Here is a 27842-nt window from a genome sequence, read left to right on the forward strand (position 1 = left end):
CGTCACGGATTTGCACTTTCGCTAATGGAACTCACACACACCGACACACTGTCATCTACCGAAGACCCGCTTTGTTATTATTTTCCCTCTACTGTTTTAATATAAATTTGCATTGTTGCGAGAATGTGGGTCAAGAGCATGCCACGCAAATAAAAGTGGGGAAAATGGATACACGTGTGGAGCAGGTTTTCCACGCTGTCCCCACTCAATATTCGCAATAAAAGGAAACCGAAAGACAGGTGAAAAGTGCAGTTGGTGTGGCTTATGATTGATTTCATATCCTTTGGGTATTAACACTCGATTGATGCTGGAAATGGGGTTAAAAAAATAAAAGTTAAAATACCTGGAACTGAAGGAAATGTTAAAGAGACCAGAAACGGCATGCAAATAAAGCAAGCTCCAGGGAATGCAAAAAATATTAAAAAAAAACTCAAGCAGCGTGCTAGTCAGTCAATCAGGACGACGTGACCGATTGCCCCGAAGCTCCGCACATGCAAATCCGAATCCCTTGGCTAACATCAGGCAAGGTGTGCGGCCCCGCCCACTTTCCATAGCCCAACGCCCCCAGGAATTACTACCAAGGCCCACACAGAAGCAGTGACATTTTGCCAGAAAGAAAAGCAAACTCAATTTGTATGCCTCGACGGCAGGCAGGACATCGGAACATCAGGACATCAAGCAGATAGCAGATAGCAGGACCAAGGCAAAAGCGAACCGAACCAGTGAAAGGCACAAAAAGCAACATGCATGCGACCTGCTGACAACTTTTCAGACACTGTAGCTTAGATTTTGGACTTATGCGGTCCTGTGACAGGACACGCAGTGTACGTGATCGGCTTTTAACATGTGTTGCATGGCCGGCGACATGTGCAAATCTCTCACAAAAAAGTTTCCACTAAGAGAAACAACTATAGAGTTTGTTATAGTAATTGACAGTGCAAGCGTAACAGCTTTATATTTCTTTTTTTTTTTGACCAAAGAGCTGTGGTATTTTGTATACTCAGCTAATGAAGTTACGCATAACAAAGTGGGAAATCAGCAGTACATCTATATTACACAACGAAACTGAAAATACACTAGCAGATACCCATTACTCAGCTAGAGTGAGCATGTCAGTCTTTTGAAACAAACTAGCGATGCGTAAACTTCTCTGGTATATACATAGCCTTAGTTCCCGCGATCACAGTGTTCATAAGAACGACATATATTTTTCTTTGTGTATGTTAAGGCAGAGAAAAAATAAGAAGAACATTGTCTCACAGGTGGAAAAAAACGAGTTACAGGTAAACTCTAGCTTCGGTACGGCAGAACAGGTTGATGTTGATTACTGACCAAGCAGTGGTAGCAGCTCAGATCGGCTTAGCCAGGATAACTAGTTTGCACTCACAGGACCTGCATGTCCTGCGCCTCTGAAAATGTCACAGCGCGCCTGGTGGCGCTATACAGCTATTTGCACGTCTTGCAGATATTTTTAAATATTTTATAAATAAACATAAACGCAGCAGCGGCAAATGGCACGTGCCTTTCGGCCGGGTCACGTTGTGTAGCCGCCGTGTGTGCGTAATTTGATAAAATTTCACATGCCATAAGTCCTCGACCAGAACTTCTCCGGTCCCAGTCCGTGGACCCCAGCCAAATGCTTATCTTGGCCTAACTCCAATTACGCTTAGCGAATTAACGCAAGACCACTTCCTCGCCTTTTTACCCTCTAAAAATATTTGCATGGCCAACTGGGCTAACTTGGCCCGCAGGGAAACGCCAGATTTTGTTGCGGAAATTGGCCAAGTTAAATGTATGCACTCTTGTAGCGGCAAAATCTTAACAGAAATGGCGAATTTTTAAATGAGAATTTTCTCGGAATTTGCATAAATGCACAAGAGCAATGGGAAAAGATGACAAAAAGTGGTAAAACGACAGATGCAATGATGTAATCTTGCGACTGACAACGTAGAAGAAGCGCGTTCTTGCAAAACTCGCTGAAAGCTATGCATAATTTAATGGTTTTTCCTGTGGTTCCAAGTACACGTATTTCCTGAACATTTTTACACAATTACTGGCTAATTAGAATGAGCTTTTCTGGCGGAAAACGGAGCAAAAGTTGCACGTAGCTAGAGACACGCGTGGCTTAACCACAACCACATGCATCCTGGGCAGATGCGAGCTTAATTTTGTGGTCAGTCCATCCACTCGTCCATCTCTTCAGCTGCTGGAGTGGATTATATATGCAGAAAATATGCGTCCCTCTGCGCCCAACATTGCGTATACGTAATGAGATTAGCCCGGGAAACGTGGTCGAAGTACGGGAGTACTAAACACTGTGAAGAGCGCTGGGGGAATAATTCGCTTCGTGATTTCGATTAGTTCCCTTTTTTACAAGCAATCTGGGATCCATGGAAAAATTATGGCCAGTGCTGGGCTATAAAATACGAAGCGGTGGTCAGATAGGGAATTAAATAGTGATGTAGGAAACTATAACAATAAATTATAGTAAAAACAATACAAACTCAGTTAAAGCCAGTCAGCATAAGGACCGGAGCTAATTGAAAAAAGTTCACAACAAATTCAGGCGAATGTTTGAGTATCATCTAAAGTTTCAATTGCCCAAGAAACACCAGACAAGTTTTTAAACTATTTTATATATATATATATATATATTGTTTCGGGGAGTTGGCCAAGTGGGCACTTAAGCAGAACTAGAACACTAATTTACACAAACTACCCGTTTTCGTGTTCCTTCTCCACAGATCTGTGCCATGCTGCATTGAAGATTCAGTCCACTTTCCGTGGTCATTTGGCACGCAAGCTGGTGAACAAGGATGCGCCCGAGGACGAGGACATCCAGGAGATAACCAAGAAGGTGGCCGAGGAGTTGGACATAGATTTAACCGATCCCGAGCTTAACAAGGCTGCTACCAAAATTCAGGCCTCGTTCCGGGGCCACAAGACCCGCAAGGATGCCAATCCCGAGTAAGGAGCTCACCAGTTGAATTTTCATTGCCCTCGGTGGGCTAGTCACAGATGATGAAGCTAACTTAATGCTTACGCAAGTGAATAAAATTATTGGTAAATTGTAAATGTGTAAAAGGCCAATCGAGATGAGGGCACACAATTGTAAACTTTTTAGTGAATATGTTTTAGCCGGCATGGCGAACCCAAATGATTCTCATAATTATTAAATAAATTAAGTCGAGGGCAAAGTTACATTTAGTTTGCAAAGCTTTAATAAATGAATAGTAAAATCACATTTTGCGAATGATGATGATTCGGAGTTACGCGACATTTACAGATACATTTTTGCGGCTTTTCTTGTTCTATTACTAACCTTTAGAGTCGTAAATTGGTAAATTGGTATTAGTTAATATTTAATTAAATTACATTTCGTTTTTGGACTTTGCTATTAAACCCAAGACCGTAACTAAACCAAAAATAAAGTGAACTAACGTTAAATTGTCAAAGAAAAACCTAATGTTACAAAATAATAAATAAAAGGCACGATGTTCCATAAACTTTATTGTAGGGAAATGAGAAACCAAACAAAAGACAAATGCAAGGAAACTGCTGAACAAATTTTTGGGAAATCATTTCCATTTTGTCTGGCCAATGCCAAAAGTAAAAAATTAATTGTACCTACAAGCGTATGAATATGAATTAGAAACCAAAGAAACTCAATGTTGTTTCAAATTAAGGCAAATTAGGGGTATCCAAGCAACATGATGCAGCTTCGAGTCGTCAACTCAACAATTTTTCGGCCCTCGGGCTCTATATTAACTGAAAAGTCAATGAACATGAAGATAACTAATCTGGTGGCACAATTTTCGTTTTTCTACCAAGTGTATTACAATATTTGTCTACTTAACAATTGATCCTCGAGTGGGAAACTGAAATACACACATATATATATACCTATACAGATGCAAAGACAGGTATTAGACCGAGTTGAATTGGAAAATATTTTTTTTCGGCCACAGCTGAGAAAATTGTTACCATGTGGCAACGGAAGCCAATAATGAAATATTTAAAATTCAAATCAATTAACTACAAAAAATTAATAACAAGCTAATGAACATAATTGAAATTATATTAGAGATCAAAGTCAAATTCAAATAAATTGCATAAAATTATTACATTTAAAAAGCAAATGGGTAAAACCAATTCTATGTGGATAAATGAAAAGAAAAAACCAGAATATGAAAGCAAACCATATACAAGCCGAACAAACAAAGAATGTCCCAACTAAATTTTAATTGAGTAATAAAAATAAATACAATAAAGATGCAACACTCTTGTTTTTATTGCTCCTTCAAGATGCGAAATTTTTATTGGATTTTGTTTCTTTCTGTACAAATGCTATTGGTAAGTTGCTAAGATCTGGAAAACAAATAGGATTAGTTAGACTTTTAAGTTGCCTTGCCAGATTTTATAGCTGAATTAGTTTTATATAACTCTTGATTTAAATCATAATTTAATTTAAGCTCATGCACTGAAAAGCAAACACTTGGTCTTTATGGCATCATCACATTATCACACTCATTTGCTGGCCAGTTTGGCATTAGTCCTTAGCCATTCTCAACCACTCACTGCACATGGCCAACGTTTAACGATTTTTCTTTGCCACCTCAAGAGCTGGAGAACTGCTCCCCTGAAAACAGAGGCTTCCTGCGGCGGTGCTGCTGCCACTGTAGCTGTCAGTCGTCAAGGACATTTGAACATTTTAAAGGACGGTGGTCCAAATATGCTTGAATGACTGTTGATTTTCCCAGACATTTCAGTGGCTTGCACATAAGCATTCGCTCAGAGTTCTTGTTCATTTTGCTGATGGGTGGTAGACCGCGCTTTTCAGTTGGTTTCAGGTGCCGCCCACAAATTTTGAGGTTCTTGGGCCCACTGTGCCGGCGACTGACATGAACTTCAGTGACAGTTTTAGCACGAGAAATTTTCATGACAATGACGTTGATGTGGCTGACTCTGACAATACTTGACCTAGATGGGCCTGTGTAAATTTCTAGTGTAGGTAAGTCCCGGGCACTTGAGACGTCAGAGGACCAGTAAAGGGACTTTCCAGCGCATTATCCTTTGCGCCAGTGTTTACAGTTTGCAGGCGCACAGTCAAAGCGAACAACTATTTGAGTTTTCCCACCCCGAGGGAAATGTGAAACATGGCGAAGCGGAAAATTCGCAGAGAAATCGCCCCCAAAATCCGCCGAGAATGCATCATCAACATTTGGCGCAAGTGTAGGTGTGACTTTCAAATTGAACTTGCCACCAAAAGGACAGGGAGATAGCGCGAGAAATTTTCATTCCACTGCATGGTGTGCGTCAATTGGAAATTCCCAGTCCTCTGGTGCAACCACGTGGCTGGCCTAAAGTGCTTCGGAGCATTGAGTTAACTGCTGTTCCATTTTATCATTTCCTTTTTTTTTTTGCGGCGATGCTTCACGGTTCGCAAATATTTTACCCGTTGAATTTATGCGTGCCGAGGAGAGAGAAGCCATGCGGCTAGATGGTGCAACATGGCGAATGCGCAATTTATGAGGCTTTCAAAACAAAGCGTTGTGCAAGTGAACACTGGAGCTGAAATGGAGCAATCGCTGGTGCATTGAGTGCCCTGAAAAGGAAACGAATGTCAATTTAGTAGTACTTTTCAACGCGCCTTTGACGAGCGCTAAATTTATAGCTGGAATCACTATATTTGCGTTGGCACAGAGCAAAAAGTGACAGAAGTTTTAACATTTTCCCATTTGCCCATAAAATGCAGCCACAATTCCTTTCAGTCGGTGGTGCCTGGGCACGTTTATCGCACATGTGCAGTGGCACACACATCAACTTTCCATTTCTAAAAACCTTTTTCCCACGCTGACAGTCGCCAGCAGGCAATGCCACTAAATCCGCGCCAAATAAGCAGCCGCATCCAATCGGCATCACCGGATGCCACCTCCTCCACCAACCCACATTCCGCATCTGTATCTGCTTTAGCTGCTAAATCTCGCACCTTATGTGCTGATTTCAACGGCAAAGTGTTCCGTGGAGACGCCGAATCCTGGCCAACGGAGGGGGTTTCCAAAATTGGCAATGACTACGGTTGTTTCTGCGACTTCCGGTGCAATATCTGCAAATCGCAATTGTCTCTAACAGTTGGTTATTATTTAATATATAAGCTTATGGATTTAGCTAACAAATTTAAATATAAATTTATTTTAAATTTTCGATGAAAATCGAATGTTTTTATGCAAACTGAATTGTGGTTAACACGAAGTAGTGTTTTAAATGTATAAGTATGTCGCCAATCAGTGAAACGCAAATAAACGTAGTAATACAAAAAATCAATACCAGAAAAGTTTGCTGTGAGGCAACACAAAATCAGAAACACGGTTTTCTTTTCTTCAGGCTTTCAATTTGTTGGCCAAATGCCATAGTTTCCCGTTCCACAGTCCGTAAACAAGTTGTTTTCCATCGTTTTCCCCTTGACCAATGTGCTTAACTTTGATTGCTTTGGTTCATTATGGCAAACGCCTCACAAATGCGCCCTGAGCTGTTTATTCCTCTTGATTTTACCAATGTTGTCTCCATGAATCAAATACATGTGACTTTAACTTTATAGTTTTATTATATTAAGGACATTTGCTGACTTCCTTTTGACCAATAATCGATTAATATTTATATCATAAATCCGGTAAATGATGAAACTTATGCATCAGGAGGAGGGTCAGTTTGTTTTTCTTTTATGACAATTTTATATTTATCGTCCATATCCACCTCTATTCCGTTTTTACCGCTCCCTTGAGTTTTGTTTTTATTTTTTAACTCCTTTACACACAAATTTCTCAAAGAAATGAATCCTTTGGGGCACCTTAGGTTTTGAGTTGACATTTCAGGTTTTGCAGGAAAATATCCAGATATTACTTGCCGCAACTTGATACACGATTTCCTCTCTAGAACCCAGTACGTTCCGGCTAAAAAGATTTTGGTTACGTAGATTGCATTATATTCCATTATAGATACATATGTATTACGTACGTCGGCAACTATCTGGAGGTTCTGTCGGTGGCTGTGGTTCACATTCTCTCTTTTTGGGATTAAAAACCGAACCATCCTTGCACGACCCCCCCGATGAACTCCAGGTGAGATGAAGGAAACCCAGGACTAGAATAAGAACTAAACACTTTCGAATCATTAGGAATTCGGAATATAAATAAATATCTTGCCTGAGATTATGGGGATACTTTAAGTGGAGAAATTAGGATTGGACATGGTAGTTTGACAAGCAGAGAAAGATACAATTTGAAATAAATAAACAAATGTGATAGCAACATTCCCATATTATAAAGAGGAGGTTTCTTTATAAGTAAAACCTCTGTTTATTCCATTATTCTTTACAGTAAGGTACCATATTTCCTTCCAAATCAGTCCTGTCATTTATTTACTAATTGGGTCAACTTATATATCTGTGTTTATATAATCTTGCATATACACCTGTGTAATTTCCATATTTGCCAGTAATTACTTTATCTTAATCCAGAACTAATCGGGCGTTAAATGTAATTTACCGCTCTATTATCGTATTTGCGCACTGCAAACGAAATATAAACGAAGTTAATAATTGTGATAAAACTAAAGCGAGGAAAATAAAATCGATAACCATTCAAGAATTTTCGATGCACACGTACTGGCGTTTACGGATATTTTGACAGGCAATCTTGATAATATTTTGTTGCACAGCTCGCTTGTTCATATAAACATTTTTTATTCATGTAAAACGAGAATTTGTGTTCTTTAAATGGATATTGACTGGCCGACAAAAAAAAATTCATAAACAATAGTTGTCTGTTTTTCAGTCATTGCGAAGTGTGCTAAAAACAAACTGTCTGTCAATGATAAATGAAAAGTATTAAGACAGAAACACAACCCGTTATCGCCTTCAATTTTCAGACACTTCTTAAACCTTGTCTGAGTTTTGATTAAGGCACAAATTGTTGTCCATTTTGTATAAACAAAAGCATCGAATGAGTCGAAGAAGGGGTTGAATTTCACATACCACACCCCAAAAGGTTTTTCAACACCATCGACCAGAATTAATGCATTGTTTTGCCAGCAAAAACCCAACTCAGCCCAAACAAATAACATTTAATTTATCATACTTCTTGCCTCCGTTTTATTTGTGTGGAAATCCTTTTATTATTCTATCTTTATATTTCTGTGTGTTTTGTCTGGAATAACCTCAAAATTAGTTGTCATTATTTTTAATAGCCTCGACTCACCTTTTTTTTTATAGTTATTAATGCTGAATGCCTTAATGGGATTTTTGGGTTCATTAATGTAGTTAGGATTAAGTTCCATTGTCCGACTATGAGCCAAAGTAATATTTTATACACTTTTTAGTCATTGGGGTCCACTGCTTGCCCGGTGGGCATTTTCTGTGCCCACCAACGCCATTGAAAATCATAATCAATACCACAATCATAGAAAAAAGTTCCATTTGGATTGAGCTATTTTCCAGTTTGCTTCCCATTCCCCAAAACTTATTGATTAGCCAAGGCTTGGCCTTTCCGGCTCCAAGGCGAATGTCACACAACTGCCAGGTACCTTCGGTCCACAGGGAGCAGTAGCTGACCAAACGGAAAATGACAAATTACTAAGCCACCGCACCTGTGGCAATCGAAGAGGGTAAAATGAAAATTTGGCCACAAACACGTTAGCTGGGCCTGCGGCCAATAAATGGTAAAATGATTGGAATAGTTGATAAAATTGGGTTCTTTGATGCGGAACTTTTGTGTAAATTACTCAAAGCTTAATGATTTTAAACCACAAAGTAGATATTCTAACTAACTATGAGTAGTTTGCACTATCATTCTCAAATTCCCCTTGAATTGGAATTCTATAATTCATGTGCTTAACTTGAAACTTTACAAAACACAGTTACCAATTTAAACAATAAGTCCTGTGCCAACTGGGCGTATACACGATATTCTTCTTAAACAAACTGCTCAACGAGTTCATGCGAATTCCACTTTAAAATTCGTTCAGTAGACGAAGGAATTTCATAAATTAGGAATCATGTTTTTTGTGTTACCATAGCAATGCCAGCAAACCCCTAAGCTTAACATTTATAAGCCTTTAAAGCCTGCTTCAGTCCTTTCTAAGATGCCTTATCTTCTTTTGCGGAATTCGTATATAAACACCTTTCAGTGAGAAAACAACTTAAATAACGCTTAATGGGCCTCACCCAGGCTCCACGAAAGTCAATTCAATTTGCATAATTTCCATATTAATAGCACTGGATGGCTCCACAAAAGAGATACAAAACTCAACTGATGGCGGCGTCACTCCTTCCGTTTTGCCCCCAATGACTGACCTGCTGGCATTCCGGGTGTATCCTGAACATCCTTCTCTCTCGCCGGACGCCATCGTGTAGCCACGGTTTCCACAGACGAAAGGACACAGCCGCTGTTTATGACAGCTGTGATTGAGGCCATCATTGACAACGTTAGCTGGTCGCTGTAAATGGCCAGTTGGCGGTACAATCGCAATCGCATTGGTTGTCCTTTCGCTAATGGAAAAGTGCCTGCAATTGTGGCATACGAGGCATAAGTTGTCACACAGAGAAGTATATCTTGAAGGCAAATTTGACAAATATTTCATAAAACATTGTAACAATATTGTTCCAGCTTAGAGTCACTGGATAACTCAATTGAATTTTAGCTATAGATATTCATTGTTTAAGTCACTTGGTTTCAATGTAGCAATGCAATGCGTATTGCAGTGTACAAATACCTCTGAGCGAAAAATCTCCTTGTTGCCTTGCCATGTCCTTTGCTTATGAAGATGGCTTTTGAGCCCCGTTTAATAAGCTGACAAATTGGCATACAAATCATAAGTCAACACAGATAGCTCAGCACCTACATTGTGCTCGCTGGGAGGTAGGGTAATAAAGCAATCTGTGGAATATCGGGTCGACAAACTACTTGGCACCTCGTTTCTCTTCAGCCAGGACAATCTTGCAGATGCAGCCAGAGGTGCTGACACACAGTCTCACCTATGACAAACATGTCTTATCAACATTTATGGCACTTTTATGAGGCGCTGGCGCACTCACGTGCCCGTTAAACTTTGGCGTGAGTTCAGGGAAAGCTATTGCAGCGCAAAATGGAGCAATAATCCTGGAAAAGTTTACCGATGAAAATACGAGGCTGAAAGCAAAGCAGCTGAATAATAAATAGAACCTGCGGGGGTTACTCAGTAAAATCACACGCTTTTCACTTCATGTGTTTAATTTGTTCGGCCATTAAATTACTACGTTATATATTCCGTATATAAGTAATTATATATTTGCTCCTAGACCGATTTAACCTTTAACTCCTCACTTCATTTACGGTATCAGGAGCATCATCATAATGACGCACCTAAGTTCTGACGGATAAAAAATGCTTATGTTTTACATATACCAAGGTTGCGCAACAAAAAACGTTGATCCATTTTCAAAACAGGGTGCGTTTTCGGTATTACATTAAACAAATAAATGCCTTGTATAATTTTAAATTTTAATGATTTTTCTATGATTACAGCAATACCACAATTCACATACCCCCCTAAACCTTTTAAATATTAATAATAAAATTGCCCTGTTTAACTGCCAATTTCAATTGCCCTGCTATCGTATTTCATGGCCGGGAAACATTGCACAACCTTTAAATATTTGATGAAGTAAATAATTTGATTGCGAATCGGCATCGAACCGTCAGACTTTGCATTCAGGTTTAAGTTAAGAGTAGACATTCCCCTCATGGCCAGCCCTAATGAACTGGATATTGCTATATATATATGTATATATACGAGTCCTTTTCATTTCCTCCGTGAACTGACCCATCCCCGCGTCCTACGGGCATTTATGGCTTTCATCTGGTAATCAATGTAATAATTGCCAAGTGCTTTGATTACTGTGCTGTTGCATTTTCGTCCGGCGGAATTGTTGCTTTAATTATGTGGAGCCGTCCACTAATGAGTTGCCCAGCTCGCGGAGATGGAGATGGGTCCTAATTGGTTCGTTGGTTGCTAGGTGGGAACTCTCGGACGCAGGCAATCGACGAGGTTAAATGGACCAGAGCGATGGCAAAAGGTTAACGGATAGCAAACGATAGTCATTAAGCCAGATCCATTTGGCTGCGGATGGCTGGATGTAGAAAAAATATCAGATCGACCTAATGTTATATCGAGCAATCGTCGCCAACCTCTCCGTTTAAGATTTCCCTTGCTAATTAAGCTGTAGCAGAAAGTTGAGTTAATTAAGGTACTTAGTTACTATATATAGTCGGTATAAGTAGGAAACTAATGGACTATATAAGGATCAAGTAGAGTAGATAAGAACTAACTAGAAAAAATACTCTGCGCTATTATGTAAGTTCTTATACCTGACTGAGTCCCACACACTTATTCGCGCTTCAAACAAAAAAAAACGCAGGTCCCATTATCCCAGGCACATTTATCTCACACGGGATTCGTATGTAAATCTAACTGAAGACCTATTGCATAACTTGTCACAAATTCGTCGGCAATCTGAACAAATGCCGCCTGCTTATGCTAATGTCTTTCTCATGTCCTGAAGCGAGACTCAGACAGATAACCGCAGTCGGAAACGCCAGTTGTTACCTTAAGCGTTGCGAATCTGACGCAATGCAAGACAAAAGGTCAAATGTCAAGCAGGAAATATGCTAAATATGCATAGGGCCTTCAGAAGAGGCGAGAAAAGGGGTAGAGAAACCAACAAAACATAAGCAACCAGCCCCAAAAATGGCATATGCTCCTCTATACGTTCCCATCGATAAGATCAGGTCGATACACCCAGGCGCATATGAAGGGATGGAAGAGCTGTGGAACAAAGTCTCCGGAGACAACCAAAGGTGCAAACAAGGAAACTAATTGAATTTATGCTAATTAACCCACCGTGACTGGGGCATGCAGCGTTAATAATGGCATCCCCGACATACGGGGCGTATGCGTAATGCAAATGAAATTCTAATCAATTGCCTGGCAAAAATTTGCATAATGACCATGGTGTCGGCTTAAGTAGAGCAAGTGGAGCAGGCCAACACACATTATCAATCACTAATCGATGAAATCGATAAGGTTAAAAGTAAACACGCAAAAGGGGGGGCAGCAGAGCCGCATTTTCGCAACGGTTTTCAGTCTAATTAGGCAATGCGTTGTCTCTCTGCTCCGCGTTTAGTTACCAATTCACCGGGCTTCCAGCTGATTGATTTCACCTCATATATTGCGCTTTTGACTGCAGTTTTGGATCCGCAACCCGAACCCCTTCTTTTTGCCCTCTGGGTTGGTGCCCTTCAATCATTTTTATTTCATGATTTATTCATCTAGACTCTCGAAATGCTTTTCGCTCAGTTGGATCTGCGGCAGCCGCAACATTTTAATGGCATTTTTAGCCACCAAAGTGCGCCAATGGTTATATCCTTATCTGTCGTCTTGGGACCCGGAACAGTTGCCAATTTTTATTTTTATTTTTCCGTGCTGTAACATCGCGTTTTCCGGGACATATAAAAAGTTGCCCATCTTTAATTGTAATTGCAATTTTATGTTGCCGGTCTTTTACGTTTTGTCTAAGAGACCTTCTCAATTCGCCTCAGGTGTTTAAACGATACATAACATGTACTACAAGTTGAAGTGAAAGGTTATTAATATTAAAATAAAAATACTTCCGTCTCATATTTTTGTTTATTCTGTTAATTCTATTCTATAACCTAGTCCTGCCCATTTGAACTCCTTCATCCTAGCCTCCACCCATCAAGTTGTCCCTGAGTTTTCATTTAGTTCTCATTCCTCAAGGAACTACTGAGGAATGTACTAAGACAATGGAACGTTGGTAATGAAATACTGTAAGAGTAGTAACTGCTCAAATGTTAAGCCGCAACTCACTCAAAATTGAGCCAACCTTGCCCCAACAGGAAACTGGTAAAAGTAACCCAAAGACCTATATTAAGCAGTGGAAAGCTTTTTCAAAGCTTAAGGCAGGGATGTTTAAGCTTCGAATAAATATCCCTTTTCAGAGACAAACAGTTCGTTGTTTTATTTCACTTAATCAAACAAATGTTACTTTGATTTTTGTGCATCGTTTTACAGTAAGTTAGCTTAATCTGCATTAAATACATACATACACACTGGTATATACACGGATATATATATAACTTAAAGCTTGCAATAATTATGCTAACTGATTCTAAATCGTTTCGGATTATCCTAAACTGAGAGCCTAATGGCTCTCCGAAGCGCTCAAGTTTAAATCAGTTCAGATCGGAATCGTCTACGCGAACTGGCTTGCGTGACAGATATAGAACAATGATGGTGGTCAATGCGCTGACCAGGAATATTACATCAAACCAGCGATGGTAGAAGTTGAAGTGCAGATTTCCGAGAACCTCGGTGATGATCACACGATACTCGGCTGGCATGTTCATGCGCATCAGCAGCACTGAGGAACAGAAGTACATACCCATGATCTGTCCCAAAATCAGTACTATGATGTTGCTCGACTTGCTCGATGAAATGCGGTAAAAGAACTACAAAAAGATATTATAGCATAAGTTAAATCTAAGAAATTGCGCCACTTACTTTTGTCAGCGTTAGCAACAAGCCTCTGATCGAGGTGATCACAATGCAGCCGACGAGCAGAAATGATATATGCTGATTCCAGAACGCAAAGTCAATGTTAAAGCCGCACCAGTGTATGGCAATTTCCAGGCCTCGTGTGACCGGATCCTTCCGACCGACTCTATCGAAGATGATGTTGATGCAACACTGTTAAATAAACGTATTTTTAATCGAAACTATAAAGTTGCTTAATTATAGACTTACCATAAAAATCTTATAAACACAATAAACACTAAAAAAATGTCCTAGGACATTGAAGTACTTTCCCTTTAATGTTTGGGACCATCTTTGGCGTTCTTCCATGTTTTTCAATGAACTAAGTTCCAAGAAAACAGAGCGTAATAGCTCCTCCAAGCCATACACTTCCTGTTTTAATTGATTGATGTCTGAAGAAAAGAAGGGGAAGAATTAGCCATATAGATCACAGAATATCAGCTATCAGAACCTTCGCCATTGTTCGTGTTGCGATGGACCGCCGAAGCGAGCATATCCCAAATTCTGGGTTTGGCAGGATTCAGTTTGTTCTGATTATAGATGGCCATGGCAATCTTCCGCTTTTTGGCCGACAGCATTTCTACTGTCAGAGCCAAACGCCTTTCAAAACAGATGATGTCATTCCGAGACACTGGCCTGCCAAACAATAGAAAAAGAGGAAAAGTTAAACAGAGATAAAAACGAATTTATGGCAACACATTACTTAATGAAATAGGCCATACTGGTGTACGGATAATTGACGGCACCAAAGCCGGAAAGTATGGCCATTACAGTGACCCCAATCACACTAATCCGGGAAACGCCCTGTTCGATCGTAAAGATTCCGTGGGAAGCGCTCAGCAAAGGAAAGGGGTCGCCAATCCGCCACAGCCCATATATAAAGATGAACCAACAGAATGTGGTCAGAATTCGGACCCATTTATCGGAAACTAAAAAGAAAATATAAAGTTATGTGGGGTAAAATTTAACGTGCACTGAGATGGACATACAGAAGGAAATGCTGTGTATCACGGAGTAGCATATGTAAATAGGTATCACAGCCGTCGTCATGAAGAGTAGTAACGTGAGACCCAGTCGCCAATGGAAGTACCTTGAACTGGACTCCAGAACGTCGATGATTTCGAATATGATCAACTCGAACATGGTTATGGATAAGGCAAATGTGGATGAAAAAATCAACTGAACGGATATATGTCGTATCTCATAGTGCTTGAAGAGTTCTTTGTTGAAAAACAGCCAGCCGCCGGCGAAGAATATCATCTGAAATTTATTTAAATAGTTATTCTACTTCACATATCCAAATTGAGACGACTTCTACTTGCCTGCGACACGAACACGATAGCACAGTCGCCCAGGAAGGCCATTTTAACGCTTTGTCTGCCTTCAGATCGGATATGTCAATTACTTTCCAGATTGTCTTGTTACTGGCATTGCTTAGTTAAGCTAACTAACTTTAAAGAGAATGGTTCTGGGAACTGAAAATGCCAGCAAGCAAATATAAACAAAAAAGCCGAAAGACAAGCAATCGATAACTCGATAGCACGTCAGGAAGGGATGTTTCAATAATATACCGTTTGGTATTAAATTAATGCGATTTCAGTGGTGTCACTTTAATATTCTTATTGCTAGATTTAGCTTTTTTAAGGTAATGCACAATAATTAAACATTAAAGGAAAATCACCACAATTAGGTAGATACTTTATGAAATTAAGACAAACCAAAAGAATTAAATTTTATTCTGGTAACGCTGTGCCTATTTAATCAATTCTTTGCTATAGCCATTTTTTGGCTTTATGTCCACATTTGGCTTTTTTACCCATCGACCTCTGACAGCACTGCTGGCAATACTGGCTGATTGGACAATGTTTATTAAATGATTACTTGCTGGATGCGGATCCAGATGTTCGACAAAATCTCAGGGAAGCGGAAAGGACTGCGATGGCTTGCTATTACCGCCAGCACGCGGACACCACGGTGACGGTTCCAAAGTTTACCAACGAGAGTTCCAGCGGCGGAGTGACCTACTACGACATCAAGGTGCGAGTGGGCAAGGTGGAATGGCTGGTGGAGCGCCGCTATCGGGACTTTGCAAGTCTTCACGAGAAGCTGGTTGGGGAGATCTCCATCAGTAAGAAGTTGCTGCCGCCGAAAAAGGTACGCCCCCAAAGATTTATTACACATATGTATGTACGTATATGAATAATTCCCTATTTTTAGCTGGTTGGAAATAAGCAGCCCTCCTTTTTGGAGCAACGTCGAGAACAGTTGGAAACTTATCTTCAGGAGCTTCTCATCTACTTCCGGACAGAACTGCCGCGGGCTCTGGCCGAGTTTCTGGACTTTAACAAGTACGACATTATTTATCTGCTACAAGATCTTGCCAAGCTGTTCAACGAAAGCGGGGATGCTCTGCTCAGCTCCAAGAAGGAATACAACCTTTCAGCCCTAGAGGTAAGGTATTTATATATGTTAGTGTTTCCTTTGCGTTTTTTGTTAAGTTCGAGTACACAGAAAAAATGTCAAAATTATTAGTATTCAATTTTATTCAAACCATCCCTTTGCAGCTTAGAAAGAACGTTAAAAGCATTAGTTACTCCCTGGGTACCCTCCACAAGCATCACACAAATTTTTCTTCAGAGCTTGAAAAGACCATAAATTCTGAGAGCAATTTTAGGAATATCAGTAACCTCTTTAAGTTTGTTCGACAACATAGTAAGTGGTACCGAGAGAATGACTGTATTAATCGACATTATTTTAACTACATATTACTGGATCCTCGAGTAACAAATAATCTTAGAGAACGGGCCAGTCATCTTCACTTAATGGACGTTTGGTATACCTTTCTAAGAGCCATATTCTATGTAGGCAAAGGCAAGGCCACCCGCCCCTACGTTCATTTAAAAAATGCCCAGAAACTGGTAGATGAAACCAACAACCTTACATTAGTAAAAGACCCCAAATTGGCCCTAATAGTGTCCATATGGAAAGCAAATCGTGGAGTCTTACTAATCCGCGCTTTTCAGGGGATCTCGTCACGAGATGCGCAAACTCGTGAGGCATCCATCATAGATGCTCTCGGCATGAATCACTTGACTAACCGACGACTGGGTTTTTACTGTGGTCGAGCTCGAAGTTTATCGGATAAGGAGAGAAAATATCTGGGGATAGCTTTACTTTACAAATTGATGATGAAGTTTCTAGCAAAAGAAGAAAAAGAACTATTTCCTTTAAAGAAGACCAAGGCTGCGATGGCAGCTTAAATATATATAAAATATACTTATACGTTCTTATTCTAAGATTGTTTTTTTTTCTCGTTTCTACTAGGTCTACGCTATTAGTGAGCGTCTTAGTCTTCCCTGCCCACCAAGCTTGGATCGCGGTGGAAAGTACGACTTCTCGCACGTGCTGGACTTTTGCACACAACTTGTCGCTTTGGTGGTCACCCCGGTCAAGGACAATGCTAGCTATGCCCAGGATTACAATACGGTTGATGTGCCAATCGATCGCAGCAATATCATTCCGAACAGACTAAGTTTTAATCTAAATGCCTTTCGCAATCTCAAGACGCTCAAATTTTCGGCCTTGTCTACCGAAAACATTGTGGACATCGAACTTCTGAAGCCGACTCTCCAGACAATCTGTGTTCATAACACAACCATACAAAACATAAACCAAGTCCTGCTTTGCGACAATCTGCACAAGCACTGCGATGTGCCAAGCCTTCTGCCAGAGACTATCCTTGCTTCCCCCTCCGGCTCCGGTCCCTCCACTTCTAATGGTAGTGCCTTGGTTAGTGCGGATGCGTGGCAAGAGATAACAGAACTAGACCTGACAGGCAATTTGCTAACCCAAATCGATGGCAGTGTACGAACAGCTCCAAAACTCCGATCCCTAATCCTTGACCAGAATCGAATACGGACCGTCCAAAATCTGGCCGAACTTCCTCAACTCCAGTTGCTTTCGCTATCTGGGAATCTTATAGCAGAGTGTGTGGATTGGCATTTGACGATGGGAAACCTAGTCACTCTGAAGCTAGCTCAGAACAAAATCAAGACACTGAGTGGTCTGCGAAAACTACTTTCACTGGTTAACCTGGACCTTAGTTCCAATCAGATCGAGGAGCTTGATGAAGTCAATCATGTCGCCAATCTTCCGCTTCTAGAGACCCTTCGACTAACTGGAAATCCGCTGGCGGGCAGTGTGGGTGAGTTTTGAAAATTATTATAATTTCAGTTTCGTATACTACATTTTACGAATGCGCAGACTATCGCTCTCGCGTCCTTGCTCGATTTCACGAACGTGCTGCTGAAATATCTTTGGACAACGAACCTGGTAATCAGCAGGAGCTAGATACTGCTTTGGTTTTGTCCGCCCTTCTGCAATCGAAGCAACGTCAGCAACAAAAGTGATCCCTTTCACAGAAAGTTTATCGATTCCATATATAGACAAATCTCCGCAAGAAATTTTAAATCTTATGGTTTTTATAAGTATTACCTATTGATATTTCTTGCAACTAAACCCTATTAACAAATATTATTTTCTTAAGGTTGTGGACTTTAAACAGTTTAATGATTTCTTTCAAGGATATTTCCCAAGTTAGACGTAATTTTAATTTATTTAAAGTGATTTGTAAATTTCAATGTTTGTAAAATTCCATGTATTCAGACAAACTCTAAATGTATATGTTTTATCATTTCTGTCCACCTCGATGTGCAATAATTCAATGCTCACCTCCAAACAAATAAGTTAAGTAAATCAAATAAATTATATATCTCGACAAAAAAAGGTTCGTAATTAATTATGAAATTGGATAACATAGTTCAGAAGGAAGCATAACAACAATTTTCCTAGCTTCTGATCATAGATAGGACCAATCAGGCTTGATTATGTACAATTATTTCAATTATTGCCTAACTTATAAGTCAGATGCAAGGATTTTAAGAAGGCAATGCACAGTTAACCACCATGTATAACGTTCTGGTATTGCTCCTATTGCTTTCCACTCGTGCCCAGATGGAACCCTATCGAGGAGGTCACAACATCACTTTGCTGAGATCCGTGCTGACAGTCATCCGCGGCAGGGAGAATTGGAAAAATACCCCCATCTTCTTAGGCGGACATAGTAATTCGGATGACCTGAATAACTTGATGAGTTGGCTTCAAAATACGATGGAAGTAACTTGTCATACGGTGGATACATCTACTCCACCCAAAAACGAACACGCTCTGGGTAACTTTAACATAAATGCGGATAATTCACTTGGTTTATTGTTTTGCCAAAGCTCTCATGAATTGATTTGGTTTAATATGGATAAGAGACTTCGGCGATTACGTGGTATTCGCCTTATTGTGATTCTGTCAAACAAACGAAGTTCATCCAACAAAGCTATAATGGGCACGTTTAAGAGGCTGTGGCACTTTCAGTTCCTCAAAGTTCTGGTTCTGCACAGAGATCAGATTTATTCGTATACTCCTTATCCAGTCATTCGATTCTTTAAGCTTGATACTAACGTCTATCCGCTTTTCCCACCGAGTGTACAAAATTTCCAAGGCTATGTGGTGTCTACCCCAGTGGGGAACGACATTCCACGAGTGTTTTTCGTGAAGGATAAGAAAACCGGACGCAAGCAGATCAGAGGATTTGGATATCGAACATTTGTGGAGTACCTGCATCGCTACAATGCCTCTTTGTATGTCAGTAATTCCCACCAGGAGCATGCCATCAACAGCAGTGTGAATATGGGACGGATAATTAATCAGATTGTGGATGGCCAATTAGAGATCTCCCTGCATCCGTATGTAGACGTTCCGGAAAATATGGGAGATAACAGTTATCCCCTTCTGATAGCTAGCAATTGTCTTATTGTTCCGGTCAGGAACGAGATATCTCGCTACATGTATCTACTATTGCCTCTCAACCAATCGAGCTGGATACTACTGCTCGGTTCTGTAATTTATATCAGCGGAGTGCTCTACTACATTCAGCCTGGTCTGGTGCACCGGACCTGGGATCAGCGGATTGGCCTTAACGTCCTAGATAGCATCAGTCGCATAATTAATATATGCTCTCCCTCCAGGATTTACAACCCATCCCTAAGGTATTTTATAGTTTCGGTGCACCTTAGTATTCTGGGCTTTGTGGTGACCAACCTCTACAGCATTATGTTGGGCAGCTTCTTCACCACCTTGGTGGTGGGCGAGCAGGTGGACAGCATGGAGCAGCTTATCCAGCAACAGCAAAAGGTACTGGTAAAATATTACGAAGTCAGTACATTCCTACGGCATGTGGAACCTGATTTGGTGGACGGAGTAGCGCAACTATTAGTGGGCGTGAATGCCAGTGAACAGGTGTCCGCTCTTCTGGGATTCAATCGGAGCTATGCCTACCCCTTCACCCTGGAAAGATGGGAGTTCTTCTCACTACAACAGCAATACGCCTTCAAGCCCATCTTCAGATTCTCATCCGCATGCCTGGGCTCCCCGATTATAGGGTATCCCATGAGACGTGACTGCCACCTGCAGTCGTCATTGAACATGTTCATCATGCGGATCCAGGCCGCAGGACTTCTGCAGCACTGGGTAGTATCCGATTTCAACGATGCAATGCGCGCTGGCTATGTTCGACTTCTGGAAAACTTCCTAGGATTTCATTCGTTGGATGTCGATTCCTTGCGCCTGGGGTGGACTGTACTCCTATTTGGGTGGCTGCTATCCGCCTTGATTTTCCTTTGCGAGCGCTGGCGGTTTTACCACTAATTCACATAATTAACGTTCTAATAACCTTATTAGATTAATGGTTACCTCACCTGTCAATAAAATATGTTGTGCCCTCCAACTTTAACACAATTTGAATTAATGACAATTAAACGAAATTGTATATACCACATGTGTGCGTTTAATCAACCCACTTCAAGAATTCACAAACAAATAAAAGACGCAAGTAAGAATATGAAGGTATATTTTAAAATTACAAATTGTTTGTCATTTACAATTTAAATTGTTTGTCATTTACAATTAATATGGTTCCAATATTCAAATGAATTTAAAGATATTTCAGATGTAAAGATAAAAATCCCATTGTATAGGATTGATTACGCCGCTCAAAAGGGATCTTTTGAAAATCATAACTCCATCCAGCATAATAATCCCTTGTGCAACTGAGATTTCATTTATGATGTTTCATTAATTTTAAAAAGGGCCAATATACAATTCTTAAATAGGTGCTATACAATTTATTTGCCTTCGTATTGGTGATACGGAATCCGGGATATGGCCAATGTGCGCTGAATATGAATGAACTTTAACTAATAGTTCTGCCAGTGAAGGGTATAGTCGCGTGATTTGAGCTTTCCGTGGGGCTTATATCATTGCGGATGGTGATGGTGCTGGGCGTGATAGTGCTGCTGCTCGGCGGCGGCGACTGCATCGAACATGGGCGTGTGCACCTCGCCCAGGAACTGTGGCGTGGGTGGAGCATTTGGCTCAGAGAGCTCTCCAATCAGAGGCATGTCGATATCCGTGGCTAAAGAGCTTTGGCCGTAGTTGCTTAGTCCGTAGGGTTGTTGCTGTTGGTGCTGTTGCACCACCGAAACTTGAGCATAATCCGGGGTGGGTTGTACCTGCTGCTGGGTATCCAGCAAAACTGGGGCCGCCTCCATTTCTCCAAACTGTATTGGACCGGTCTGCTGCACCGGCATGCTCTGATGAACTGGCATATTCTGCACGGGCTCATGCTCAACCGGCGCCGATAAGTATTCCTGTTGAAGTTCTGCTTGCGGTTCATTCGACTGTCCCTGCATCTGTTGCTGATGTCCCACCTGCTGATGGTGTTGCTGCAAATGATGGTCCTCCTGCCGCGGCAACATGTCGGAGCTCTGATCCGCGACATCATCAGCAGTCTCGCTAATATCTGCTCCCTCACCAGAGGTTTCTCCATCGCGCCGAACCAGACCCAACATATCCAGCATATTACGCTTGACGGCATTCTCACTGGCCGCCTCCAAACTCGGGTAGCAGGTGCTAAGTCCACAATTTGCCAAGTGCTGAGCCATCTTATTGCCGTTGCCGGTGGCAAAGCCGCAAATGCAGTGCATCTCCTGTGGCATATTCACTTCCATGGCGTCCACAAAGTTTCCATTACATTCCACGCCATGACGGAATATCGCTCGCTCGCAACATGTCTGATAATTGCACTTAACGCAGTGTAGCCAACCACTAAAAATGGGAAAAGATTTGATATAAAAAAGTGATTAAGTAAGTGCGTAGAGCACCAAAACCTTATATTACAAATTATTTCCTCACACATTCTAATGGTTTTCCCCCCAAGAGATCAATCAGCCACTATTAAATCAATTAGCTGCTGGCTTATAAACCTCAACCCGCAGCTCTGGCCTGTCACAATTAAATCAACCACCATGTGCAAGGTGTTAACCATTCTGGTCCTTAATTTATTACTGGCGCTGACAAACGCTGCTTACAATGTTACATTGTTGAAATCCGTTCTAAGTCTCATCTCTACCAGGGAGCCGTGGATAAACACACCAATATTCGTCGGACATAATACGCAAAGAGGCGATCTCAACGACTTGATTATTTGGCTCCATCGAACAATGGAAGTTACTAGCTTGACAATGAATTCATTGCTTCAACCTGAACATCTTAGGCCACTTGGTCATTGTAAAGTCACTAAATACAATGGCATTGCTTTGTTCTTTTGTCATGATAGACAGGATATTATGTGGCTTACTCTGGATAGAAATCTACGAAAGCTCCGTCGCATTCGATTGATCATCATTCTTCGTACTCAAAGAAGTGGCGCGCAGGGTGCTATTAAATCAATATTCAACGTCTTGTGGCAATATCAATTCCTCAACGTTCTTGTTCTGCATAGGGATCAGCTTTATTCCTACTCTCCGTATCCGGTGTTGCGCTTTTTCAAACTCGATGTTCATACGGAACCGCTATTTCCACGTGCAGCGAGGAATTTCCATGGATATGTGGTATCCACTCCGGCGGAAAACGATATTCCAAGAGTGTTTCATGTGCATGATCCATTAACGAAGAGCAGAAAGGTGCTGGGATACGCATATCGCACATTCGTGGAATATTTGGATCACTATAATGCCTCACTCCGTTTGACCAATCCGGATGAGAATCTTGACCCAACAACTAGTGTGAATATGAAACACATTGTGCAGTTGATTATAGACGGTCAATTGGAAATCTCTTTGCACCCGTACGTTTTCACACCCCCAACGGCAACCAAGAGTTACCCCTTACTAATATATCCAAACTGCTTGATTGTGCCCGTGAGAAATGAGATTCCAAGGCATATGTACCTATTGCGACCATTCCAATTGTACAGCTGGTACATTCTGTTATTCGCAGTTTTCTACATCACTGGAATTCTCTATTGGATAAGCCCGAAACTCAATAAAAGTTCTTGGGTGCAACGCTTGGGATTGAATTTTCTAGATGCTATAAGCAAGATACTTTTTATCAGCCCCCCTATAACAATTTACAGACCAACATGGCGCCACTTTATTATTTTCCTACTACTTTCAGTCCTGGGATTCATGTCCACAAGTTGGTACAACATTGAGTTGGACAGCTTCTTCACAACCATAGTAGTGGGCGAGCAAGTAAATAGCGTGGATCAGCTTGTCAAGCAGCAGCAAAGGGTGCTCGTCAAGGAGTATGAAATTAACACATTTCTGCGACATGTTGAACCTCGATTAGTGGAAAAAGTATCTCGGCTTTTGGTGCCTGTAAATGCCAGCGAACAGGTGTTCGCTTTGCTGAGTTTTAATCGCAGCTTCGCGTACCCTTTTACAGAAGAACGTTGGCAGTTCTTTGCCATGCAACAGCAATATGCCTTTAAGCCGATTTTTCGCTTTTCAGCTGCTTGCTTGGGATCTCCACATATTGGCTATCCAATGCGCGTTGACAGCCACTTGGAGACATCTCTCAACCATTTCATATTAAATATTCAGGATACTGGACTGCTGAATCACTGGGTAGTTTCCGACTTTAACGATGCCATGCGTGCTGGATACGTTAGGTTTGTAGATAACGTCTTGGGCTATCAAGATATCGATGTGGATACTTTGAGACTGGGCTGGTGTGTCTTGGGAATTGGTTGGATACTGTCAGCTCTTGTTTTCTCTTGTGAATACTGGCACCTTTATCCATGGCGATGTATTGCTTAGGTAAATAAAATTTTTTTGAACTTACGTGTAATGTGTCTCCTCGCTGGCGAAATCGGTGTTGCACTCGGCACAGGTCTTACCCTCCAGGAAAGCAAAGAATACTGGCCGCTTGTAGGTGGAGAACGGCGGCTGCTCGCGGTGATGGGTGCGAATTTTTGGGGGTGGTATCAACATCGAATTATTGAGTAAGAGACGCACCGGTCTATTGGTCTTAATCATGCTGACATGATGCTGCACTGCGTGCTGCTTTAGATCCCCCTTCTCGAGGAAGGATAGCGAGCATTTCTGGCAGCGCAGCGAGGGATCACGCTTGTTGATGTGTTCGTCCAAATGCAAGAAGTAATGTTCTATGCGCAGCTGATTAACGACGCCAAGCTTTGAGAAGTAGAAAATCTAAAATGAAGCAGTTTTTAATAGAAAACTTCAAAATATTACTTTACGATGAAAGTTACTTACATCCAAGCAATAGGGGCATTGTAAAAAGTTTTGATGCTTGTGGTCGTCATAAAAATGCCTGACCAAATCGCGGTGCGAAGATGATCGATAACCGCAGGAGTGACACCAATATGGTAGTTCCAGGGTGCTGTGGACCTTCTGCAAGTGAGCCGTCAACAGATGCAGGGAATTGTGACGCTGCTGGCATATAAGGCAGTAGTACGAGGGTGAACCCTCCGTCTTTGTCTCAGTTGGATGCATGATCTGGTTGTGTTTGGCCAAAACCGACTCGGTGGGGTGCTTCTCCAAGCAGAAAAGGCACTGGAACTGGTGCTGCTTACCCTCCGGCGAAATATGCGATACTAAATGCGTCTGAAGTTTCTCATTGGAATCGAAGGAAACGCCGTTCAGGCAGATTGGGCACTCCACGCTCTTGGCCAGGTCGTTGTGAACAGTACGAGGTGTGCTATATGGAAAGATCTCGTTATACTCGTCCGTACCATCGCTTATTCCATAGTACAGCTCCTCCAAGCCCCTCATATCATCATCTTCCTTCTTAATGACCATTGGAATCTTTTCATCTTTTTCTTTCGGTTTTTTACCCAGGCCTTTAGCTGTCAGAGATTTTGACAGTGTCTTAGATGCCGAAGTCGTTGCTCTGTCTCCTTTTATCTGGTTGGTGCTGCCCGGTGGCCGACCTGGCCCCTTTTTAATTGGCATTTGAGGTGGAGGAGTGCTTAATGCATTCGGTGGACGGCCGCGCTTGACTCCAGATGATGATATATCACGATCCTTTTCCTTCTTGGGAATCTTGTTAGAAACAACGTAGTCAGCATCGTTGATAGCTGCAATCGAAGATGTTAATTTAAAAAGATTTCATCTCAACATACAAACTTAAACATTACACATTTTTCCATTTTTGTTGAATCTGGTAGAATGGGTCCAATCAATTTAATTAGTAAATTCTTTCTTGCGTTTTATCACTCCAAATGAAAAAGGAAATCAAATAAAAACAGTTCTTAAATTTCTTGCAAGTTTATTTAGGTTTTCTCTAATGGGTTTGTATTAAAATAATTAGACATGAGAAATGTCAGGAAGTAATGCTTAAATTGTACATATGTGAATATATCAATGATACATTTCACCTATAAAGATTATATAAATTCACAATTCACATAACACAATAAGTGGACCTGAGCTCAGCTGTTGGGTTCGATTAACCCAAACTAATCAAACAAAACGAAAACATTTCAGTTTGGAGTGAGAAACGCAGGCACTTAACAGATTATCATAACGCACTATTCTATTCACGGCCTTAATAAAAACTTGCTAGAAAAGTACGATAGTACTAACGTTTCTTGAGGCGCTTGGGAGCAGCATTGGCCGGAGTCTCCTTGTAGTTGGCCGGCAAAATACTCCAGTCCTTGAACGGATTGGTTGCCACCTAAACGAAAGAGCTATTAAATGCTAATCGCTAATAAAAATTGTTCGTTTCCGCTTACCTGATACAGACGCTGAGTGATTGTCTCATTGGTGGTTACTCTTGTCTGTTCGGCAATGTGTATTATGATATTGTTAAATGCCTGCAAGGCATATGTGCCGAAGGACTCTCGCCATACCAACTCGTCGAGGAATTGTTGAATCATCTGGCGAGATAGCAACGATAGGGTGTTCTGGAACATGCGCGGCACAATCCGTCGCAAGTATTCCATTACCGCCGAGTTGTTGTGCTTGGCTGTGTTGTCAGTGGCAGCTGCCTGGACAATATTTTTGAATCCCATGCTGAAGAGGGTGATTTTGTCCACAGTCAAGTCTATGCAAATGGTGCTGTCCTTGTGCACCCAGCGCGAAAGTGGCTCAAGAATGGCCTGGAATCGCTTTTTGTAGTTACGATCGCCATCGGTGATTGGCTCTACAGCACGCAGGCGGATGGACTTCTCCGCATAATCATAGACGCCCAGAACCTCAACTTTCACTTGTCGCTGGGAGCCATCTTGGGATGTGGTTCCCAGAGAAATAACGCCCACCTCCACAAACTTGCCGGGGCCGCCGAGCTTTTTGCATTTTTGATGCACTGCCAAAGTGCAAATGGCTCTAAGCCAGGTGTAGATTCCTTTGATATAAACACTGTCCACCTTAACCCACTGCACCACATTTTGTATACTGGTCTGGCAAGCCCAGTGGTAAATTAACTTCAACAGGAATGTGGGTGGGTGCTGAGCTCCTTCAAAAATGGAATTGTTGAACACGGAGACGAAGCGATAGGGGCAACATTCGCTGATCCACACATAGCCACCAGTGTAGGGAAACTTGGTCACATCCGAATAAATTCCTAAATATAAATACATTAATAAACGAATTCAGTTGATCATAAATCTCTTACCCAATTTGAGTTCGTTGTTGCGATGGTTTATGCAATGCTGTTGAGCGCGTAGCAATCCCTCCTGGAGCAGCCACTCACAGAATTTATTGGGCGTAAGCATGAGCACCAGCTTAACCTTCGAGTCTAGCTTGCTGCGGGTTGCAGCCATGTCTTTGATCTTGAGGAAAGGCTTTGCTAGCACCACCAGAGATGGATAAGTCTTTCCCTGCATCTTGTTATCCTTGCCATCCTTGCCGTCTTTGCTATCCTTGCTTTCGTCGGTGCTGCCCACCACCAGACCGCCCACCGAATTAACCTCGGCGGGGCGGTAGTTCTTTGGCGGCGATTCGATGTCCGGTTTGGACTCCTTGAATAGTTTTCCACTGCTTTTAGGTACCGGTGAAGAAGATCCTCCACTAGCAGCGGCTGCCGCCTTCTTACTGGATTTCGAAGTGAACGAGGAAGATGCATTGGCCACGGCCACTGCTTTTTTGCCTGCAGACAGGGCCAGTCGCTTGGCCAGCGGCATATCGTCGTCGCCCTCATCGGAGGACTCCAGATAGGCGATGTTGGATGGTTGTCGTGGTGGGCGGCCACGACCGCGCCCTGTGCCACCGCTTGGGGCGGTGGGTGTTGAGGGGGTGTCCGTCGGCTTGGGCGGCTTTTTGGGCAGTGTAGCCTCCTTGAGCTCCTGCAGCACTTTGCCCTTGAAGGAGTAGGCCTGGAACACCTGGCCGTTGAACAGCTCCTTGCCCTCGTTGGCGCTAACGGCGTTCTTTAGTGCACCCTTCACCGCGTTGTGCTCGTTAGTAATCTTCTCGTAGTACGCCAACTGTGCCGGCGACAGCTCCTCCACCCAGAACTCCATGTCCAGGGAGATTTCACTTCTCGTTACGCGCGTCATCTTACAGCTAACTAGTTAACCGACCACTGGCCCAGTGAGGGCGTTGTTTTTAAAAATATTAAGAGCTAAGTAAATTTTTTTTCGCTCGAATTAGCTTTCCTTGCGTGGATGTACCTGCTCGAGTAAATACACATCGATGAAAACATCGATAATATCGGCTTGGGTATTGTCGTGACACGCACCGTGGTTCACCACACATCAGTTCGTTCAAATATAAACATATATAAATAAAATTAATTTTTTGTAAATGTTAACGTAATGATAAATTTTATATTTTTCTAATAAG

The 27842-nt window shown here is 41.7% G+C and overlaps 8 protein-coding genes and 1 long non-coding RNA gene across 11 annotated transcripts in view; 5 read left to right on the plus strand and 4 right to left on the minus strand.

Moving 5' to 3' along the window:
• The window catches only part of LOC6734584, a 35052-nt gene extending 30774 nt beyond the window's left edge, over window positions 1-4278 (plus strand). Inside the window, exon 4 of one of the 2 annotated variants that reach the window (XM_039292699.2) lies at window positions 2745-2910. Coding sequence is in view for 1 of the 2 variants with exons in the window: in XM_039292698.2 (XP_039148632.1) it covers window positions 2745-2971 (227 nt within the window). In the remaining variant the exon portion in view is untranslated. Of the gene's footprint in view, window positions 1-2744 lie in introns of both variants that reach the window. The other variant, XM_039292698.2, reaches the window with a different exon arrangement.
• A 2307-nt stretch (window positions 4279-6585) lies between these two features.
• Window positions 6586-7193, minus strand: LOC27208293. Its single transcript, XM_016183880.2, has 2 exons — window positions 7015-7193; window positions 6586-6950 (listed from the first exon to the last, which is right to left on the minus strand). The coding sequence occupies exons 1-2, from the start codon at window positions 7169-7171 to the stop codon at window positions 6685-6687; spliced, it is 423 nt and encodes a 140-aa protein (XP_016027709.1). The 5' UTR covers window positions 7172-7193; the 3' UTR covers window positions 6586-6684.
• A 932-nt stretch (window positions 7194-8125) lies between these two features.
• Window positions 8126-8340, minus strand: LOC27207567. Its single transcript, XR_005543735.1, has 2 exons — window positions 8256-8340; window positions 8126-8204 (listed from the first exon to the last, which is right to left on the minus strand). It is a non-coding gene; the product is annotated as an uncharacterized LOC27207567 (long non-coding RNA).
• A 4682-nt stretch (window positions 8341-13022) lies between these two features.
• LOC6734585 (Golgi pH regulator) lies at window positions 13023-15200 on the minus strand. Its single transcript, XM_002081557.4, has 7 exons — window positions 14970-15200; window positions 14637-14907; window positions 14351-14576; window positions 14099-14283; window positions 13858-14039; window positions 13615-13800; window positions 13023-13562 (listed from the first exon to the last, which is right to left on the minus strand). Exons 1-7 carry the CDS (start codon window positions 15009-15011, stop codon window positions 13287-13289), a joined length of 1368 nt encoding a protein of 455 aa, XP_002081593.1. The 5' UTR covers window positions 15012-15200; the 3' UTR covers window positions 13023-13286.
• Window positions 15201-15454: 254 nt separating this feature from the next.
• LOC6734586 (nischarin) lies at window positions 15455-18432 on the plus strand. Of its 2 annotated transcripts, XR_001599710.3 has the most exons (5): window positions 15455-15801; window positions 15865-16098; window positions 16972-17851; window positions 17911-18134; window positions 18194-18432. XR_001599710.3 is itself a non-coding variant. In XM_002081558.4 (4 exons), exons 1-4 carry the CDS (start codon window positions 15586-15588, stop codon window positions 18054-18056), a joined length of 1476 nt encoding a protein of 491 aa, XP_002081594.1. In that variant the 5' UTR covers window positions 15455-15585; the 3' UTR covers window positions 18057-18432. The 2 variants fall into 2 exon arrangements, 1 of the variants encoding a protein (XP_002081594.1); XM_002081558.4 differs by having other exon boundaries at window positions 17911-18432.
• LOC27209229 (ankyrin repeat and LEM domain-containing protein 1) lies at window positions 16105-16922 on the plus strand. Its single transcript, XM_016184695.3, has one exon. The coding sequence runs from the start codon at window positions 16164-16166 to the stop codon at window positions 16905-16907; it is 744 nt and encodes a 247-aa protein (XP_016027711.1). The 5' UTR covers window positions 16105-16163; the 3' UTR covers window positions 16908-16922.
• Window positions 18433-18548: 116 nt separating the features above from the next.
• LOC27206172 lies at window positions 18549-20581 on the plus strand. Its single transcript, XM_016168128.3, has one exon. It carries the CDS (start codon window positions 18613-18615, stop codon window positions 20401-20403), a length of 1791 nt encoding a protein of 596 aa, XP_016027712.1. The 5' UTR covers window positions 18549-18612; the 3' UTR covers window positions 20404-20581.
• A 7-nt stretch (window positions 20582-20588) lies between these two features.
• LOC6734588 lies at window positions 20589-27715 on the minus strand. The gene is made up of 6 exons (XM_039292697.2): window positions 26674-27715; window positions 25793-26622; window positions 25644-25734; window positions 24312-25135; window positions 23881-24248; window positions 20589-21861 (listed from the first exon to the last, which is right to left on the minus strand). Exons 1-6 carry the CDS (start codon window positions 27554-27556, stop codon window positions 21012-21014), a joined length of 3846 nt encoding a protein of 1281 aa, XP_039148631.1. The 5' UTR covers window positions 27557-27715; the 3' UTR covers window positions 20589-21011.
• Window positions 22050-23893, plus strand: LOC27207464. The gene has a single exon (XM_016183146.3). The coding sequence runs from the start codon at window positions 22062-22064 to the stop codon at window positions 23853-23855; it is 1794 nt and encodes a 597-aa protein (XP_016027714.2). The 5' UTR covers window positions 22050-22061; the 3' UTR covers window positions 23856-23893.
• Window positions 27716-27842: the final 127 nt, after the last annotated feature.

This window comes from Drosophila simulans, chromosome 2R (genome assembly GCF_016746395.2).
Source record: "Drosophila simulans strain w501 chromosome 2R, Prin_Dsim_3.1, whole genome shotgun sequence".
Classification (NCBI taxonomy): Eukaryota; Metazoa; Arthropoda; class Insecta; order Diptera; family Drosophilidae; genus Drosophila; species Drosophila simulans.

What these genes read in the sequence shown, in the direction of transcription:
- LOC27208293 (XM_016183880.2), bottom strand. Translation starts at nt 7,171, where the DNA reads ATGATTCGAAAGTGTTTAGTTCTTATTCTAGTCCTGGGTTTCCTTCAT. An exon ending in ACCTCCAGATAGTTGCCGAC is followed by an intron (nt 6,951 to 7,014) that starts GTACGTAATACA and finishes AAATCTTTTTAG; the next exon opens with CCGGAACGTACTGGGTTCTA.
- LOC6734585 (XM_002081557.4), bottom strand. Translation starts at nt 15,011, where the DNA reads ATGGCCTTCCTGGGCGACTGTGCTATCGTGTTCGTGTCGCAG. An exon ending in AGTATGGCCTATTTCATTAA is followed by an intron (nt 14,284 to 14,350) that starts GTAATGTGTTGC and finishes ATTGTTTGGCAG; the next exon opens with GCCAGTGTCTCGGAATGACA. An exon ending in TGTTGCTAACGCTGACAAAA is followed by an intron (nt 13,563 to 13,614) that starts GTAAGTGGCGCA and finishes ATCTTTTTGTAG; the next exon opens with TTCTTTTACCGCATTTCATC.
- LOC6734586 (XM_002081558.4), top strand. Translation starts at nt 15,586, where the DNA reads ATGGCTTGCTATTACCGCCAGCACGCGGACACCACGGTGACGGTTCCA. An exon ending in ACAACCTTTCAGCCCTAGAG is followed by an intron (nt 16,099 to 16,971) that starts GTAAGGTATTTA and finishes CGTTTCTACTAG; the next exon opens with GTCTACGCTATTAGTGAGCG. An exon ending in TCCGCTGGCGGGCAGTGTGG is followed by an intron (nt 17,852 to 17,910) that starts GTGAGTTTTGAA and finishes ACGAATGCGCAG; the next exon opens with ACTATCGCTCTCGCGTCCTT.
- LOC27209229 (XM_016184695.3), top strand. Translation starts at nt 16,164, where the DNA reads ATGTCAAAATTATTAGTATTCAATTTTATTCAAACCATCCCTTTGCAG.
- LOC27206172 (XM_016168128.3), top strand. Translation starts at nt 18,613, where the DNA reads ATGTATAACGTTCTGGTATTGCTCCTATTGCTTTCCACTCGTGCCCAG.
- LOC27207464 (XM_016183146.3), top strand. Translation starts at nt 22,062, where the DNA reads ATGTGCAAGGTGTTAACCATTCTGGTCCTTAATTTATTACTGGCGCTG.
- LOC6734588 (XM_039292697.2), bottom strand. Translation starts at nt 27,556, where the DNA reads ATGACGCGCGTAACGAGAAGTGAAATCTCCCTGGACATGGAGTTCTGG. An exon ending in TCACTCAGCGTCTGTATCAG is followed by an intron (nt 25,735 to 25,792) that starts GTAAGCGGAAAC and finishes TCTTTCGTTTAG; the next exon opens with GTGGCAACCAATCCGTTCAA. An exon ending in TCCCAAGCGCCTCAAGAAAC is followed by an intron (nt 25,136 to 25,643) that starts GTTAGTACTATC and finishes CTTCGATTGCAG; the next exon opens with CTATCAACGATGCTGACTAC.